The 17,598-nt window shown below is 37.0% G+C and overlaps 1 protein-coding gene across 2 annotated transcripts; it reads right to left on the reverse strand.

Annotated features, from left to right (window-relative positions):
• Positions 1-76: 76 nt before the first annotated feature.
• LOC134814431 (histone-lysine N-methyltransferase SETD1B-like) lies at positions 77-16,502 on the reverse strand. 2 transcript variants are annotated; one of them, XM_063822543.1, is made up of 12 exons: positions 16,351-16,502; positions 13,793-13,922; positions 11,554-11,628; positions 11,196-11,254; positions 8,568-8,643; positions 6,279-6,433; positions 5,627-5,693; positions 5,341-5,406; positions 2,594-2,751; positions 2,309-2,444; positions 1,833-1,942; positions 302-1,425 (listed from the first exon to the last, which is right to left on the reverse strand). In XM_063822543.1, exons 1-12 carry the CDS (start codon positions 16,372-16,374, stop codon positions 1,099-1,101), a joined length of 1,383 nt encoding a protein of 460 aa, XP_063678613.1. In that variant the 5' UTR covers positions 16,375-16,502; the 3' UTR covers positions 302-1,098. The 2 variants fall into 2 exon arrangements, with proteins under 2 accessions (XP_063678614.1, XP_063678613.1); XM_063822544.1 differs by lacking the exon at positions 5,341-5,406 and having other exon boundaries at positions 77-1,425.
• Between the last annotated feature and the right edge of the window lie 1,096 nt (positions 16,503-17,598).

Consider the following 17,598-nt stretch of genomic DNA (forward strand, 5'->3'; position numbering starts at 1 on the left):
TAATTAGTTGGTAATTAGTTGGTAATTAGTTGGTAATTAGTGTGTAATTAGTTGGTGATTAGTTGGTAATTTATTTGTAAATTAGTTGAAATAATATGGGGATTTACTGAAATATAATGAAAATACCTGCAAGTCAATGTAATTGTAATGTTCATTACGGGTTCTAGCTATGCATTATATAATATGTAAAATATTGTTGTAAGTTATAAGTTATTGTAAACGAGTATTCTAGTCCTTAATTTTAGCAGCTATACAAACAAACGAATAAAACAACCTCTTGGTATAAAATTACTGTACCTATATTTACTGTACCTATATCAGTTAATATTGGTTTAAAACTAAAACTTTGCGAAAATGTACAAATTGCCGTTCAAGTTCAAAAATAGATTCAGGAATTTATTATACGTGTAAATTATAAAGACATTTTTCAAAACTGAATTCCCCAGGACGGTAAAAAATAGCTTAATAGAAATTGAAATGTGAACTTGAATTTAATAAACTGAAAATATTGAGTGCGTTTAGAGCAAAAGACGGCTTGAGATGACTAATGAAACTGTAAGAACAAACATTTTACCTAATGTGCAGGGTGTTCACGATACATTGAAACGTTTCAATGTATCGTGAACACCCTGTATGTACAATACTTGTAATCATGCGATCAGGATATACTTTAATAAGTTAGTAACTGTAAAGCACTCCCCAACAAACTCTGACTTATATTCAGAATTTTAAAATAAGTTAACCCATGCATCTTTACCTTATTTCATCTTTATCATTATGCATCTTTACCTTTTATACCCCCTCATAGTGACTTATGAGGGGCAAAAGTTTTTATCACGGGTCCAAAGTTTTCTATTACCCAGCTTAAAATACATAAATTAACCTTATTTATCTATAAGTAAACTAAATTCAGTATCTGCAATACAAAATTAAAATAGAACTGTAGAAACTCAGGGTTAAAGAATCAGGCTGCTACCCTTCTAGAGCAACAACCTCCATTATCAATCAATATCAGATAACGTTATCAAATTAATCAACCAATTAGTTACTTAATGTGATAATCGATTAATCATCATAATTAGTTAATAAGCTTACAAATCAGACGTTTGGAGCAGGCTGGGCCGGTACTAACTCTGGCAATAGTCCAAGTTGTACCTCGTTATCTACAACATTATCCTGATTACTGTTAGTATCTCCATTAACATCACTGTCGTTATCATCATCATCACCACCGTCGAAATCTTCGAAATCAACTTCACTTTCACTTTCACTTTCATTTTCACCGTTAGGGGCGGGCTGTGCGGCTTGCATTTCTGGGGGCAGGGCGGGTTGCAGGGCTATGTTATTGTCGTTACCCTGGTCCTCGTTAGCGGGAGCCAGGTTATCTTCTTCAGGCACCTCAGGTTGGAGATGATTTTGTCGATCCTGAGAGGGGACGTTTTGTCAGGGATTTAGTATCATGGTCATTTTAATTAACCCTCCACATCTTAAACTACCAACAACTAATACACATTTAATAATAACGAAACATTATAAGTGTTTAGCTAAGAGTTTGTTTACACTAAAGTGTGACTAACTAACTAACTAACTAACTAACTAACAACTAACAAACTAACTAACTAACTAACTAACTAACTAACTAACTAACTAACTAACTAACTAACTAACTAACTAACAAACTAACTAACTAACTAACTAACTAACTAACTAACTAACTAACTAACTAACTAACTAACTAACTAACTAACTAACTAACAACTAACAAACTAACTAACTAACTAACTAACTAACTAACTAATTAACTAACTAATTAACTAACTAACTAACTAAACCTGTAGTTCTTCAAGTTGCTCCTCCTGTCTGACTCTGTCCAGGGACTCTGCCAGAGCAGCGTCAGGTATAGGCTGGAGAGGTTGGAACCCTCCCATACCTCCAGCTAACTCTGGAAACAGGTTTGTTAGAGACATAGCTAACAAGTTCATTTAATGAATAAATAGCGGGACAATTTGAAGCTGTTGAGCCTCCTTTATTGAGGAGTTCAGTTTGGAGATGCATTTTCGAACGCTATATTAGAAATAAAATGTAGCACCTGAAACGGGTATAATTGCCAACATTTGAATTTTAAGGAGCTATTAATATATTATATAACATGTAGCTGACTATTATTCAAACACAATGGATACAAGAATCTTGTAGTTTATCACAAGCAAGACATTTTAATGGGCGGCTACATGAAAACATTAACGATTATCTGCTGAGTATTAAAGTAAGCCTGGTCCCCCTCAATCACCCCCTTCTTATAACTTACGATCCTCAATGTCCCTCTTGAACTCCTGAACAGGTTCTGCCCCAGGAGCAGGTGCTACTGCACCTCCGATATCACCCGGAACTACCGGCTGCTCGACAGGGATCCCTGGAGCTGGTGCTTGGGCTTCAGGTATAGCCTGGTTAGATAACATTGTTGGTCACTAAAATTAAAACTAATAACTACAACATCATGATTATTTTGATAAGCATTCGATTAAGATTGTATGCATAAACATAAACATATAAACATATGATGGGTATGATAAACATATTATTTAATATAAACCTGATTAGTATCAACAAATGAGTTGTCTTTAGGAGCTTCAGGAATGTCTGCCACGTGGTCCACAATATCCACAGCAGCACCATCCTTGAAACCTGACTCTCCCACCGGTGCTGGTACTGCTGCTACTGGGTTAACATTACCTCCCTCTACTTCTTTACCTGTAGTGGGTTGTGGGTAACTAAACTACCGGGTTAACATTACCTCCCTCTACTTCTTTACCTGTAGTGGGTTGTGGGTAACTAAACTACCGGGTTAACATTACCTCCCTCTACTTCTTTACCTGTAGTGGGTTGTGGGTAACTAAACTACCGGGTTAACATTACCTCCCTCTACTTCTTTACCTGTAGTGGGTGGTGGGTAACTAAACTACCGGGTTAACATTACCTCCCTCTACTTCTTTACCTGTAGTGGGTTGTGGGTAACTAAACTACCGGGTTAACATTACCTCCCTCTACTTCTTTACCTGTAGTGGGTTGTGGGTAACTAAACTACCGGGTTAACATTACCTCCCTCTACTTCTTTACCTGTAGTGGGTTGTGGGTAACTAAACTACCGGGTTAACATTACCTCCCTCTACTTCTTTACCTGTAGTGGGTTGTGGGTAACTAAACTACCGGGTTAACATTACCTCCCTCTACTTCTTTACCTGTAGTGGGTTGTGGGTAACTAAACTACCGGGTTAACATTACCTCCCTCTACTTCTTTACCTGTAGTGGGTGGTGGGTAACTAAACTACCGGGTTAACATTACCTCCCTCTACTTCTTTACCTGTAGTGGGTTGTGGGTAACTAAACTACCGGGTTAACATTACCTCCCTCTACTTCTTTACCTGTAGTGGGTTGTGGGTAACTAAACTACCGGGTTAACATTACCTCCCTCTACTTCTTTACCTGTAGTGGGTTGTGGGTAACTAAACTACCGGGTTAACATTACCTCCCTCTACTTCTTTACCTGTAGTGGGTTGTGGGTAACTAAACTACCGGGTTAACATTACCTCCCTCTACTTCTTTACCTGTAGTGGGTGGTGGGTAACTAAACTACCGGGTTAACATTACCTCCCTCTACTTCTTTACCTGTAGTGGGTGGTGGGTAACTAAACTACCGGGTTAACATTACCTCCCTCTACTTCTTTACCTGTAGTGGGTGGTGGGTAACTAAACTACCGGGTTAACATTAGCTCCCTCTACTTCTTTACCTGTAGTGGGTTGTGGGTAACTAAACTACCGGGTTAACATTACCTCCCTCTACTTCTTTACCTGTAGTGGGTGGTGGGTAACTAAACTACCGGGTTAACATTACCTCCCTCTACTTCTTTACCTGTAGTGGGTTGTGGGTAACTAAACTACCGGGTTAACATTACCTCCCTCTACTTCTTTACCTGTAGTGGGTTGTGGGTAACTAAACTACCGGGTTAACATTACCTCCCTCTACTTCTTTACCTGTAGTGGGTTGTGGGTAACTAAACTACCGGGTTAACATTACCTCCCTCTACTTCTTTACCTGTAGTGGGTTGTGGGTAACTAAACTACCGGGTTAACATTACCTCCCTCTACTTCTTTACCTGTAGTGGGTGGTGGGTAACTAAACTACCGGGTTAACATTACCTCCCTCTACTTCTTTACCTGTAGTGGGTGGTGGGTAACTAAACTACCGGGTTAACATTACCTCCCTCTACTTCTTTACCTGTAGTGGGTGGTGGGTAACTAAACTACCGGGTTAACATTACCTCCCTCTACTTCTTTACCTGTAGTGGGTGGTGGGTAACTAAACTACCGGGTTAACATTACCTCCCTCTACTTCTTTACCTGTAGTGGGTTGTGGGTAACTAAACTACCGGGTTAACATTACCTCCCTCTACTTCTTTACCTGTAGTGGGTGGTGGGTAACTAAACTACCGGGTTAACATTACCTCCCTCTACTTCTTTACCTGTAGTGGGTTGTGGGTAACTAAACTACCGGGTTAACATTACCTCCCTCTACTTCTTTACCTGTAGTGGGTTGTGGGTAACTAAACTACCGGGTTAACATTACCTCCCTCTACTTCTTTACCTGTAGTGGGTTGTGGGTAACTAAACTACCGGGTTAACATTACCTCCCTCTACTTCTTTACCTGTAGTGGGTTGTGGGTAACTTAGCGACACTAGTAGGGGTAACTATGGATAATACCCTGTGCATGTTAGATATTGACCATTAGTACACGTGTACATTGTGTAAGGTTCCTGTTCTAGAGGGGGCCTCATTGAACATGTGACCTCATTGAACACGTGCGATGGTAGAGTGAGTGTAATATAGTACCACAGTACATCTTGTCACATGTCCAATACTGTACAAGTGCAGTAATAACTACTGACTATTATAATTGATGCAATAAATGATCGAGTCTACGTTATATTGATGTTACGAAGAAGGAATTATGATTTCCTTACCCTCATGAGGTGTTTCAGTTGTTATGATTATATTATATGTATAATATACATACATATTAGTTATTATATTTTCAAGTGTAAAAATTCAATAATCAATAAATAAATCATCACATCCTCTCACAGCTCCATGCAATTCAATACAAGCTGTAACTATGTGGTAACTAGGTGGTTACTAGTTGGTAACTAGGTGGTAACTAGGTGGTAACTAGGTGGTAACTAGGTGGTAACTATGGAATTTAATACAATTTCAAGCTGAAATTGTATGGAGCCATGCACAAAAAGGCGGAGAAAAGATACAGCTGTCGCCATATCAAGTCTCACTTTTCAATTGATTCTCTATCATTTTCTCTCCTAGGCCCTTCCAATCGTTATTGAACCAATCGTACTCTAATTTTAATTAGAAAAATGTGAATAATTATTGTTATTAACTAATGTAAATAATTATTGTGATTAGAATAGCGTGAACAATTATTTTAATTAGAATAATTCTTGTGATTAGTATAGTGTGAACAATTATTTTAATTGGAATAATGTGAAAAATTATTGTGATGGATGTAAAATTATTTGTGAAAAATCACATTCAAATAAAATAATGTTAAGAACTTACTATCTTCTTCTTTCTGGTCGACAGGTTCTTTGTTAGGTGAATCTAGGGCTTCTTGTATTAGACGCCTCTGAGGGATTACCAGATTAATGTCCGAATTGACAGTGGCCTTTGAACTGAGTCAGGAAGAGCCAGAAATTAGAAGCGAGAATCAAGATATTACATAATTATAATTAGTATCATAAAATTTTGGAAAACATTTCTGTCAGTTTGACAACAATCAAATAAGTCATAACATGCATTAAATGCACATGATATAGTTAACATGCAACATAACGTATTGTTCTTTATATATTTTAACAGTTCAAACGTTATTGTATGAAATGGAGGGATCACATTAATTATACTAATATAAATAAGTAAAGATTATGAAATAAATTATGTTCGAGAATACGTATCATGCTTCCAATACCATGCTTTATAGTTTATTTCCAATTTAGAATATTTGCCAATTTTGTTAGTTGTAACAAAAATGTTAGTCCACGGTGCAGTTATTAAGTTGACTATTAGGTAGTTGATGATACTACGTTAGTCATGATTAACTTTTGATTAAATAAGTAGTAACTAAGGTGGAGTATAAAGGCTGGTTACTTATTGTTTACTAATTAGTTACTGGGCAACAAGGTGGTCACTAATCGGTTACTAGGTTGCAAACCTTCTCAATCTCACATTCCTGGCTTGACTTCTCTAACTGACTCGTCCGTTCTTTACCAGCGTTCAGTTGAGCCAGCAAGTCTTCGTTTGTGTTCTGGCACGCCTCAGACTCTTCTTTGTGACTTGATTTGTCAAGTTCAGTGTCTGTGAGCTGAGCTGTAGTGGTAACTTGGTGGTAACTATGTGGTAACTAGGTGGTAACTAGGTGGTAATTAGTTGGTAACTATGTGGTAACTACGTGGTAACTATGTGGTAACTAGGTGGTAATTAGTTGGTAACTATGTGGTAACTATGTGGTAACTATGTGGTAACTAGGTGGTAACTGTGCGGTAACTGTGTGGTAACTGTGTGGTAATTAGGTGGTAATTAGTTGGTAACTATGTGGTAACTATGTGGTAACTAGGTGGTAACTGTGTGGTAACTGTGTGGTAACTAGGTGGTAACTAGGTGGTAACTATGTGGTAACTATGTGGTAACTATGTGGTAACTAGGTGGTAACTGTGTGGTAACTGTGTGGTAACTGTGTGGTAATTAGGTGGTAATTAGTTGGTAACTATGTGGTAACTATGTGGTAACTTGGTGGTAACTATGTGGTAATTAGTTGGTAACTAGGTGGTATCTATGTGGTAACTGTGTGGTTATTAGGTGGTAATTAGTTGGTAACTATGTGGTAACTATGTGGTAACTATGTGGTAACTAGGTGGTAACTGTGTGGTAACTGTGTGGTAATTAGGTGGTAATTAGTTGGTAACTATGTGGTAACTATGTGGTAACTATGTGGTAACTAGGTGGTAACTGTGTGGTAACTGTGTGGTAACTAGGTGGTAACTAGGTGGTAACTATGTGGTAATTATGTGGTAACTATGTGGTAACTAGGTGGTAACTGTGTGGTAACTGTGTGGTAACTGTGTGGTAATTAGGTGGTAATTAGTTGGTAACTATGTGGTAACTATGTGGTAACTTGGTGGTAACTATGTGGTAATTAGTTGGTAACTAGGTGGTATCTATGTGGTAACTGTGTGGTTATTAGGTGGTAACTATGTGGTAACTAGGTGGTAACTAGGTGGTAATTAGTTGGTAACTATGTGGTAACTATGTGGTAACTTGGTGGTAACTATGTGGTAATTAGTTGGTAACTAGGTGGTATCTATGTGGTAACTGTGTGGTTATTAGGTGGTAGCTGTGTGGTTACTAGGTGGTAATTAGTTGGTAACTAGGTGGTATCTATGTGGTAACTGTGTTGTAACTATGTGATACCTGTTTGGTTACTATGTGGTAACTATGTGGTAACTATGTGGAAACTATGTGGTTAAGTTAATCATGTGGTTACTATGTGATGATAATATGCAAACTATGTGGTTAGTTAAAGGAGCTGGTTATAAGGTGGATACAGTGAGTATTCACTATGTACTGTGAGCTGTGACCCTGGTTATAAGGTAGAAGGTAGCCGGCGGCAGACTGTTCATGTGAGAAGCCCAAACCTCCTCAAAATACCCTAAACCCTTTCTTTGTTATTTAGATAATTAACTTATATTTAAACATGCGGCGCTAGGGTACGGTAAGATGCGACTCAAATAAACCATGCATAGTTAAATTAGGCAGACTGGATAGAAAGATAGAACTACTGCAGATCAACTCATGATTAAGCTTTAAATCACGTATCCATTCCATCACATGCCTCACGACGTGGTTTTATCTTTTAAACACATTTTTGTTTTTTCACATGCCTTTTTATAACACATGTCTCTTTTAACATATCATCATGACGACTTTTTAACACATCGTGCACCTTCTTAATACGTGTCATCTCAGTTTCCATCACATGTACAAAAGGTCTCATAAGTCACTACTCCCCCTCTAACCTTCTCAATGATACAGTCTGCCACCGTGCCCTCTAGCCTCATAATACGGCTCTTGTACAGGACCAGTTTATCCTGGTACTCTTCTACAGAGAAGGTACAAGATTCAGCTGCTTCACGGTGCTGGGACCCTTCCAGCTGGTTCTCAACAATTTGGGCTGTGGTGCGTGGAGTGGTAGGTTTAAAGTGGTAAATTAGTGGTAAATAGGTGGTAAATAGGTGGTAACTAAGTGGTAACTAGGTGGTAAATAGGTGGTAACTAAGTAGTGACTAGGTGGTAACTATGTGGTAAATAGGTGGTAAATAGGTGGTAAATAGGTGGTAAATAGGTGGTAATAAGATGAATTTAGGTGGTGAGCGCAACAACTAGTGTAACTTTTTACTGATTAGTTAAAAGTTGGTAGCTTATGAAGTGTCCACATGAGACTAACCTTTCAATTGTTGGATTTCTTGATCGTAACTGGACTTAACATTATCATCTGATATTTTCCTGTACTCAATCTCGCTCTGAAACAGCGGATACGATTATATATAAACATTACAGATAATAAAATTTGGCGAAATAAAGAACAGCAACTATCCCCTTCCCTTTATGACAATGTTTTCTACTCCACTGCACAGTGCACGCTCTACAAAGAGAGTAGTAATTTGTAGGATTGGTAGAGAAGAGCCCTAGTTGAGACTGTAAAACAGATGGACACGCCCTCATCTTTAATATTAGACGTGCAAGATGTAGCACTTCATACAGGTGGTGGCACAATTGACAGCGGAATTAGGGTGTGTTTAGGACAAGGAGCTCGCTGCCGTGAGAGGTGAAAACAAAGTTAGAAAATTCAGCTCCCTTGAAATTTTCAGTGAATAAAACTTAAGAGCTGATCGGATACAAGATCAGTCTGTCGGGATATTGACTAAAAACTTGTTAAAGATATGGTCAAATTTAATCCTGGATGAAACTTTCACATCTCAACAAATAAAAGACAATGGAGTGAGGTTTTAAACTCTGACAAGCTAACAATGAGGCCCGGCTGACGTATAAGGTCTGTTAAGTGAACGGAGAACCAGCTATTGAAGAAAGATAATGAACTTAGCACTTCTAACACACCCACCAAATATTAATTAATTTATCACTAGTCTTTAGTTTTAACCTGCACGTGTTGACTGTTGAACTGTTAGAAGATACAGCACAACAAAAAGAACAAAGGATCCTAGCCCTGTTATTTTGACACCTCGGCTACAACTATCGCCTACCCTAAACCTACTATCTCTATAAAACAGTGCTCAAACTTCAGATCTTCATTAAACAATTTGAAGTTTTCACTTTCGATAAGAAGTCATCATACCAGTTTATTTTACCTGGTGCAGTGCCCTTGCATCCTCCAATGTTTCACAGGCATTATTCTCAAGTGAGATGCCATTCTCAAGTGAGTCACCATTCTCAAGTGAGATGCCATTTTCAAGTGAGATGTGCTTCCTTAGTGAGATGCCATTCTCAAGTGAGATGCAACTCTCAAGTGAGATGCCATACTCAAATGAGATGCCATTCTCAAGGGAGATGCCATTCTCAAGTGAGATGCCATTTTCAATTGAGATGCCATTCTCAAGTGAGATGTGCTTCCTTAGTGAGATGCCATTCTCAAGTGAGATGCCACTCTCAAGTGAGATGCCATACTCAAGTGAGATGCCATTCTCAAGGGAGATGCAATTCTCAAGTGAGATGCCATTTTCAATTGAGATGCCATTCTCAAGTGAGATGTGCTTCCTTAGTGAGATGCGCTTCCTTAGCGAAATGTCATTCTGTTACAAAATTCTTAATTCTCTTGATATCCAGGCTGCTCCTTATCATTATCTCGGATTTTATCACTATTTTATAACAACAAGGCTAGCTTGATATCCCAGTAGTTACAAGTAATTAACAAGTAATTAATAAGTAATTAACAAGTAATTAACAAGTCCCCAAGTAGAAATGTTGTTTGCAGCAGTACTGTGTGTCCTAGTGACTAGTTCCCTGGCTAGAAGTGTAGGAGAGGATGTTATAATACTGGTCCCAGATATGGTTAATGTTACTTGTGGAGGAGCACAAACATTTCCTATTGTTATCAAAGTTGGTGAGTTCAACAACAGTCTTAGTTAAACACCATAGTAACCTCCTTATTTAATTAAATAATGCTATTTCGTATCTTTACACTCTGATCATTACAAGTCAAACTGACTAATATTCACAAAAGTTCTGTATTTTATAATTTAAAACAAAATATTTCAGCTGGTGGTAAACCTGACCCAGAACAGTTATCAGTGTTTAACTCAAGAAACGAGACTCTAGAAGACAATGTTCATGTGGAGGTCCAGCTTGTTCCAGTTGAAAAACGTGGTGGTAAGGGCAAGAAACGGAAGGGGGCCATGATGATCAATGCCTTGTTCCACATTGTCAATGTAAGTAACTTCTCATTAGTTAAAAGTTCATTGTTTTAGTACAGAAAAGTGTTATCGATCTAGATATTACATACCAACTGCAGCAGGGGTAAAATTAAATTTTAAATCACTTTAAATATCTACCAGTAACCTTTTGGCAGCTTACGTAACAGCATCATTGCACCAACATGTCCAGCGAAATATTTACACATATATTTCAGGCAACCCACGCCAATTCTGGAGCGTATATCGTACAGTACAATACAACCATGTATATCTTTGTGTTGGAAACAGATTGCCCTGAACCAACTGCTGCTCCTACTAAACCCAGCTCAAGTGAGATGCCATTCTCAAGCGAGATGCCATTCTCAAGCGAGGTGCCATTCTCAAGCGAGATGCCATTCTCAAGCGAGATGCCCTTCTCAAGCGAGATGCCCTTCTCAAGTGAGATGCCCTTCTCAAGTGAGGCACCCAACTCAACGGACGCGGACATAGAATACTACTACAGAAAATAATCATTAAATTGATTATTAGTAAGCTTTCACTCCTAAAATTGTTTAATTATATCTTGGGATTCTTGTTATATCATTAGTTTGAACTATTGAATTAAATTTGCATTTTCAATTGTACATCATAAATAAAAAAGTAACCTTTAAAGTGTCTGTCTCTTGTTGAAGAAGGCTTTTACCTTCCTCGGCTTCTAGTTTAGCTGGAACAGATAGTTTAGTATCAACTCACATATTAACAATTTTTATACATTACTATATTGATTAGGCACACTGCAAATCTTTAGACTTATAGAAATTATTAGTAAAAACTATTAGGTTGTTAAATGCATTATTGTAAACTTTAAACAAAACTTAATTTTAGACCTATACAACTCTGAACTGTTCTTAGTTGTAACATATGTAATGGACTATGTTATAACTAATTCATACATTGAAGTTTACCGCAAACATAATACTATACTATACAATATTATACTATGACCTTGTTATGAAATTGTACCTGCATTGCACTGGTTAAGGGAACTCTCGAGTCTGGTGATCTTTTCTTGCAGGCTGCTTATCCTGGTATTGAGCTCTGAAATTTCATTACATTATCTTGTTTATAGATACAAATTTATAAACTGAACATTGTGACAAGTGTAACTGTACACTAAGTCATTATCATGATCTGCTTTAAAGGATAAAATTCTCAGACTAAACTAATAAAATTACATTAAAGGACCAGTTAACTGAAAAAAAAGTTATCCTCATATTTTGACAGATTGTGACAAATAGCAAACTAAGCAACGTGTCGAAATTCCTAAATCTCTAACTGCTCTCTAACGCGTGTAATTAGCGTTTGTATTATTTTGGCGATGACGTCATAAAGTCCCTTGCGCGCACAGAGTAGCTCGTGAGACTGTATTTTACAGGTAGAAAATGGACATAATACAATGTTTCTCCCCCAAATAACTCGAAAAGTAAGTATTTTAGGGTACATGTTGCTTCATAAGTTGTATATAAACATGGCCATTCTGCACAATTTGCACTCATTTAAAAATCTGTAGGGCCTTCATAGCCCAATTTACGAGATGCCCATATTTTAGCATGATTTCTGGAACCGAAAATCAGTTTTTCGCCAATAACTGAAAAAGTAAGCACTTTAAGGCATATGTTTGTTCGTAAGTCATATATTAATATGCTAATTGCGGTTCTTTTGCATCCTGTCTAAAGATCCTATCGAAAATGGGCTCAGCACCACGCCCAAAATGGTTTTTGGCAAATTTCTCGAAAAGTAAGGGTTTTAGGCCATGTGTTGCTCAGTAACTCCTATATAAACATGCATATGCCGCTTGGTTTAAGCCTATTTTGAAGTCTCTACGACCTTCAGAAGCAAGGGGTCGGTTACGTTATTGGGTCAATATGGGCGTGGCCCTCTTGGGTTTTCTCCACGGTCAAAAAATGTCTCCAAACGAAAATCGTTTATTCATACCTTCAGGAAGGTCTGTGCAAAGTTTCGTGAGTATTTGAACATTTGCAGGTTCATTTCCATAAATGTCCATAAATGACTGGACTACACAACTTTAGAGTTAACTTTAGAGAAACTCATAAGTCATTTATCTCAAATTAAGCTGTTAGTGTCCATGATCAACCTGTGGCGACAATGTTTAACGTGAAATGTAAAAATCAGGAGTAATATAAAAAGTGTATTTTTAGATTAAAGTGCTCATAGTTTTAGAATTGTATAGATTAACGTTGGTCGTTTAGCCATCTTATCTAACAATCGATCGTGCCGTAATATATGGCCAGAGAATAATAGGGTCTTGGAAATTCTATAGTTGTTCAGTGGGTCGATTGACTGAACACGTTTGCACTTGGTATTTAAACTTACCAGTAGTTTATTTATGTTATGTACCGATGATAATACAATTAGGATAACAACTAGGTAAGCCGTAAGTCTAATTCAAAACACACCGCACACCGTACACACCAATCAGTATTACTATTTGGTAGACCGGGTATTTTGGCGGGGATTCTGTTCCCACGGCACTGTTCTGATAATAGCTACTTCAACTAATGGTCCCAGAGGAACGGCCGTAAAGTAGCCAGACTTCTTGTCTCCTGTACTGGCTGACACATGTGGATTAAAGTTAGAAATTCCGCTATGATATAAATATAATTGCTCTCGGAATTGAACAAACTCCTACTTATCTAGATCCTTTCTAAATTCGTTAGAGTTTCATGGACTGGGGAAAAATAATCGGTACAGTCTCCCTGCTTGTGTAATTAAGCAATGAAAACAATCCAAAATTATCACATTATATAACATAAGTTGTAATAGCAGAAACTTTCTAACCGTACATTCACCCGCCACTGTTCAAGAAATTATGTCACTGTTTAAAATCATGACGTGAGCACTGTACATACAATCAGCTATTCCTTTAGTTAGGATGATAGCCAAAACTATAAGGATTTTGGAGAACTAGGGTAATAGTCATAATTCTAAAATTTGAGTGAGTTACACGTGTTTTATTGATGATGATAAACATTTGCAATGTATTACGCTATGCAAGCGCGCACTGAGGGACTTTATGACGTCACGACGCCACAGCTTATTATTGCAATAACACGGGTTACACGTACGCTAGAGAATTGGTTCTTTCGGCGATACGATTCTTTACCAGTTTGTCACAGCTGATTCAAATCTTAGCCAAATTGGAGACTACAAATTTTTCAGTTAACTGGTCCTTTAACTTTACCATCAGCTACATGCTTGATTTCATTCTTCTTCACTAAAATATGATCTCTTTCTTCAGTAATAGTGGATAGATTTCCATACAGTATGCCCAGCAAGGATAAGCATATTACAAAGCCAACTAGCGTCAATAACTGAAATGTAAAATCCTGATAAATAGAATGTGACTAAAAAAGCTATGTTTGTGAATATGACATACAATGTCCTTGAGTTTTTACGGTCCTAGAAACCAGTTTACAACTTTTATAAACTTCTATAAAGGGCTATTTTAATTGTGAGGGGGGTGATGCAACGTCAATTAATGTCAATTAATGTCAATTAATGTCAATTAATGTCAATTAATGTCAATTAATGTCAATGTCAGTTTTGCAAAATTTTGGAATACTGACATTAATTGACACGATATTTTTCGACCAGAGATTATGTAGTTCTACCATATTTTTAGCACTTTAGAACGTTTATATCATCAATTTATTCACTACTACACAGTGGTCCACCAGGCTATAATTGACCCAAAATCGAGTGTCATGAAATTCTGTTTATTTATTTGTTATTTATCATAAATTATCAGCCGGTACATATGCTGAAGACGATAATTAAAAATCTTTCAAAATGTGGAAATGGCGTACGATAATATTAACGATTTTTTTACACAGTCCGAAATTCAAGCAATTGGCAGTAAAAATTGGCCTACATCTGACTGGATATTCATAAAGCAGTGTTTATTTGCATTTACTTACTCTTGTTGTTGCTGTTTAACGTTTCGAATACCTGTCTAATGAAAAAAAAATCATGTTGATACCTATTTTGGTTGATTTTTCATGTACCCTCAAATTTTAGACCCACTTTTTAACCAAAATTTTGGTTTTAAAATAAAAAAATGTTAGGTAGTGCGCTCGAGTGCGCCTAAGCCACCTATGGCATCCTAAAGTTCAGATAATTATCTAACTAGCCATAAAAAATTCAACCTGGGACTAGCTGGGACTTTCAAAAAAATCTGCCACGCCCATATTTGGTCCCGATTGTCCCAATTATGCAAAATCACCTTAAAATGCTCAAAGCCATGCTTTGGGGTGCTTTACTTGTAGCTACTAGTCTCCTGAACACAAACATAAAGTTTTATCAGAATTTGATAAAAATTGGCTGAGTTATGAGCAAAATACTATATGACCATATTTGGGCATACGCGCCAATTTTGATAGATTTTGATAGATTTTAGCCCATAAATTGGCCAATTATCAATATTTTGGTATGAGACAAATTTTATATGTTAGGTTAGCCTATACTTCACATTCTCTATGAATATCAGCTCAATATCTACCTAACTGTGGATTCTGTGTTCAAATAATGGCAAAAAATGAACAAATTTGCCCATATCTCAGTTCGCGACATTCGCGAAACTAACTTCGCTTAAAATAATATAACTCAATAGGGTTTCAATATTTTTTAATGAAATTTTCAGAATCAACGTAGAATTGCCTGAGGACCTTAAGTTATAGAGTAGAATTTTGAGTCAGGCCTTTTAAACAAATTTAGTGGCCAAATTCTAAAATTTTCAGGGTATTTTTGGAAAAAAATCAATTTTTTGATTTCTCATTTTCAGCCCTTCTGTTATATTTTGAGGTCTTCTAAGTGCTTTTAAACGTCTTTTTGGGCGAAAATACTCCAGGAAACATCTCCTGAGACAACAAAATGACCTAGAAGGGGTCTATTATAGCCTGACCCTCCTTCGCGGACCACTGTGTACTATCACATATGGAAATGTGAAATGTGAAAAAAATTCAGATCATTAAACAATAAAACTAAAATAATACGGTTTTCCGAAATTTAATTTTCTTAAATGGGCGTGGCCGTCCAAGGGCGTGGTTCTCAACATCATCAGAACTTAGAACCCACATTAAACGAAATGCCTTCATGACATTTATATTTGAATAACGAATCTTAAACAGCTAACATTACTCCTTCATACTAAAAAAGCCGATTCTAGATATTTTACCTGTATAAGAAACCAATAAAATATGGGCTTGGCCGGTGGGGACCGAAGATGGGAGAGTTGGAAGCTGAAATTTTTTTTGGTGATCTTTGAACGTAAGGATCAACAGATAAGAACATACTCATAATTATTCAAGGACATTTTGTTTTTTTGAACTGGTCTAACTTACATAGACGTGAATATCTTGAATATTTATCGAATAATGATAATCTCAAATTTCAAGACAAATTAATGTCAATTAATGTCAATTAATGTCAATTAATGTCAATTAATGTCAATTAATGTCAATTAATGTCAATTAATGTCAATTAATGTCAATTAATGTCAATTAATGTCAATTAATGTCAATGTCAGTTTGGGGTTTTTATGGAATACTGACATTAATTGACGTTGCATCACCCCCATTGTGAGCAGTAAGAAACATATTAATTGTTCTCCTTTCAAATTAGTGTAAAATTTTAAATTATCAGTACAAACTGGTACCAACACGAGAAGGTAATTAGTAATTACTATATTAGTATATTGAAAAGAAGTACACAGATGAAGCTATAAGTGCTTTAAAACTTTACCTTTCCAGTTTTGCGGAATGTCATAAGTACACTGTTCCGTCTGTATATTATGTGATGGTCCACTGCACTTGGCTGTGAGGAATTCAGTGCGAAGTGTTCAGAGTATACTGGCCTGTATTAACAGTCTCTAAATCATAACCTAAATTGATTTGAAAATTTAGAGATAATTACATTATCAATGATCATCATCTGATTAAAGGATATTATATACTAAGACTGATTGTTTTGATGCCAAAAACTCCGAGACAGTTCTAAGTTTTTGGAGAATATAATTACAGTGAAAGCAGTATTAATGACAACCTCACTTTTTAGAACTAAGTGCCTAATATAATTAAGATATATAACATCTAAACAGTTTTATTCCTGTTCCATATGATCAATAATAGTCAGGGCTACAAAACCTGACCAAGTTTAGCTCAATCCAGTACTGCGCGTTCGAGATATGAGGTTAAAGGTACCAAAAATAGGGGTTTTCTGGTGTGACATCATTGTAAATTTTTTGGAGTATAACCTTGATATCTCACAAACTATCCATTTGTGGTCTTTCTGAGTTACACTATCTGTTTCCTCTGGCAATTTTTGTTGAGAGTCAATTAAGTTTGAAACAAAATCTCAGTATATAGCGGCCAGGTAGCGCAGTTGGTTAGAACGCCTGTCTTACAATCGTTAGGTTGCGAGTTCGAAACCCACTGACTGCCTGGTCGTGGGGTGAGCGTCGTCGACGTTCAGCTAAGGATCATGAGTGGTCTATGCAGCCCCCCGGTCTACTCAGCCGAATACTCGAGAAATCGGGTGTGAGGGTTAAATGAGGAGCTGCACATTGCAGCAAAGTCTCGGACGAAGAAAGTATGGTACACACTACCTTAACCGTCACTGGCCAAAAAGATCCTTCGGCTTCCTGTAATTGGCTGGTTGCACTTGTGTAACATTGTGGCTGTTGGAATACACCGAAGTAAAATAAGTGTCTAGATAAAAAAAAAATATATATGAAAGTACTGAGGATGTCAAGTTTGTAAATGCGCCCGCAGTATCTATCTTAAAAGCTTTAGATAGATACTGAGGGGGAAAATTCATGGCCCAGACTATATCAATATAGGGGAGGATTAAAGTACTTTCATACACACCAGCATGCTCATTGATGGCTTAAAATGAAGCTAAGACATACTCCTATCAGATCCACCATAAGTTAGATACCATAATAATCATTAAATGTGTCTAAAATGAGGAAGCTTTGACAAGTGCGAGTGG

Source organism: Bolinopsis microptera, chromosome 4 (genome assembly GCF_026151205.1).
Source record: "Bolinopsis microptera isolate Bmic1 chromosome 4, MBARI_Bmic_1.0, whole genome shotgun sequence".
In the NCBI taxonomy this organism is placed as follows: Eukaryota; Metazoa; Ctenophora; class Tentaculata; order Lobata; family Bolinopsidae; genus Bolinopsis; species Bolinopsis microptera.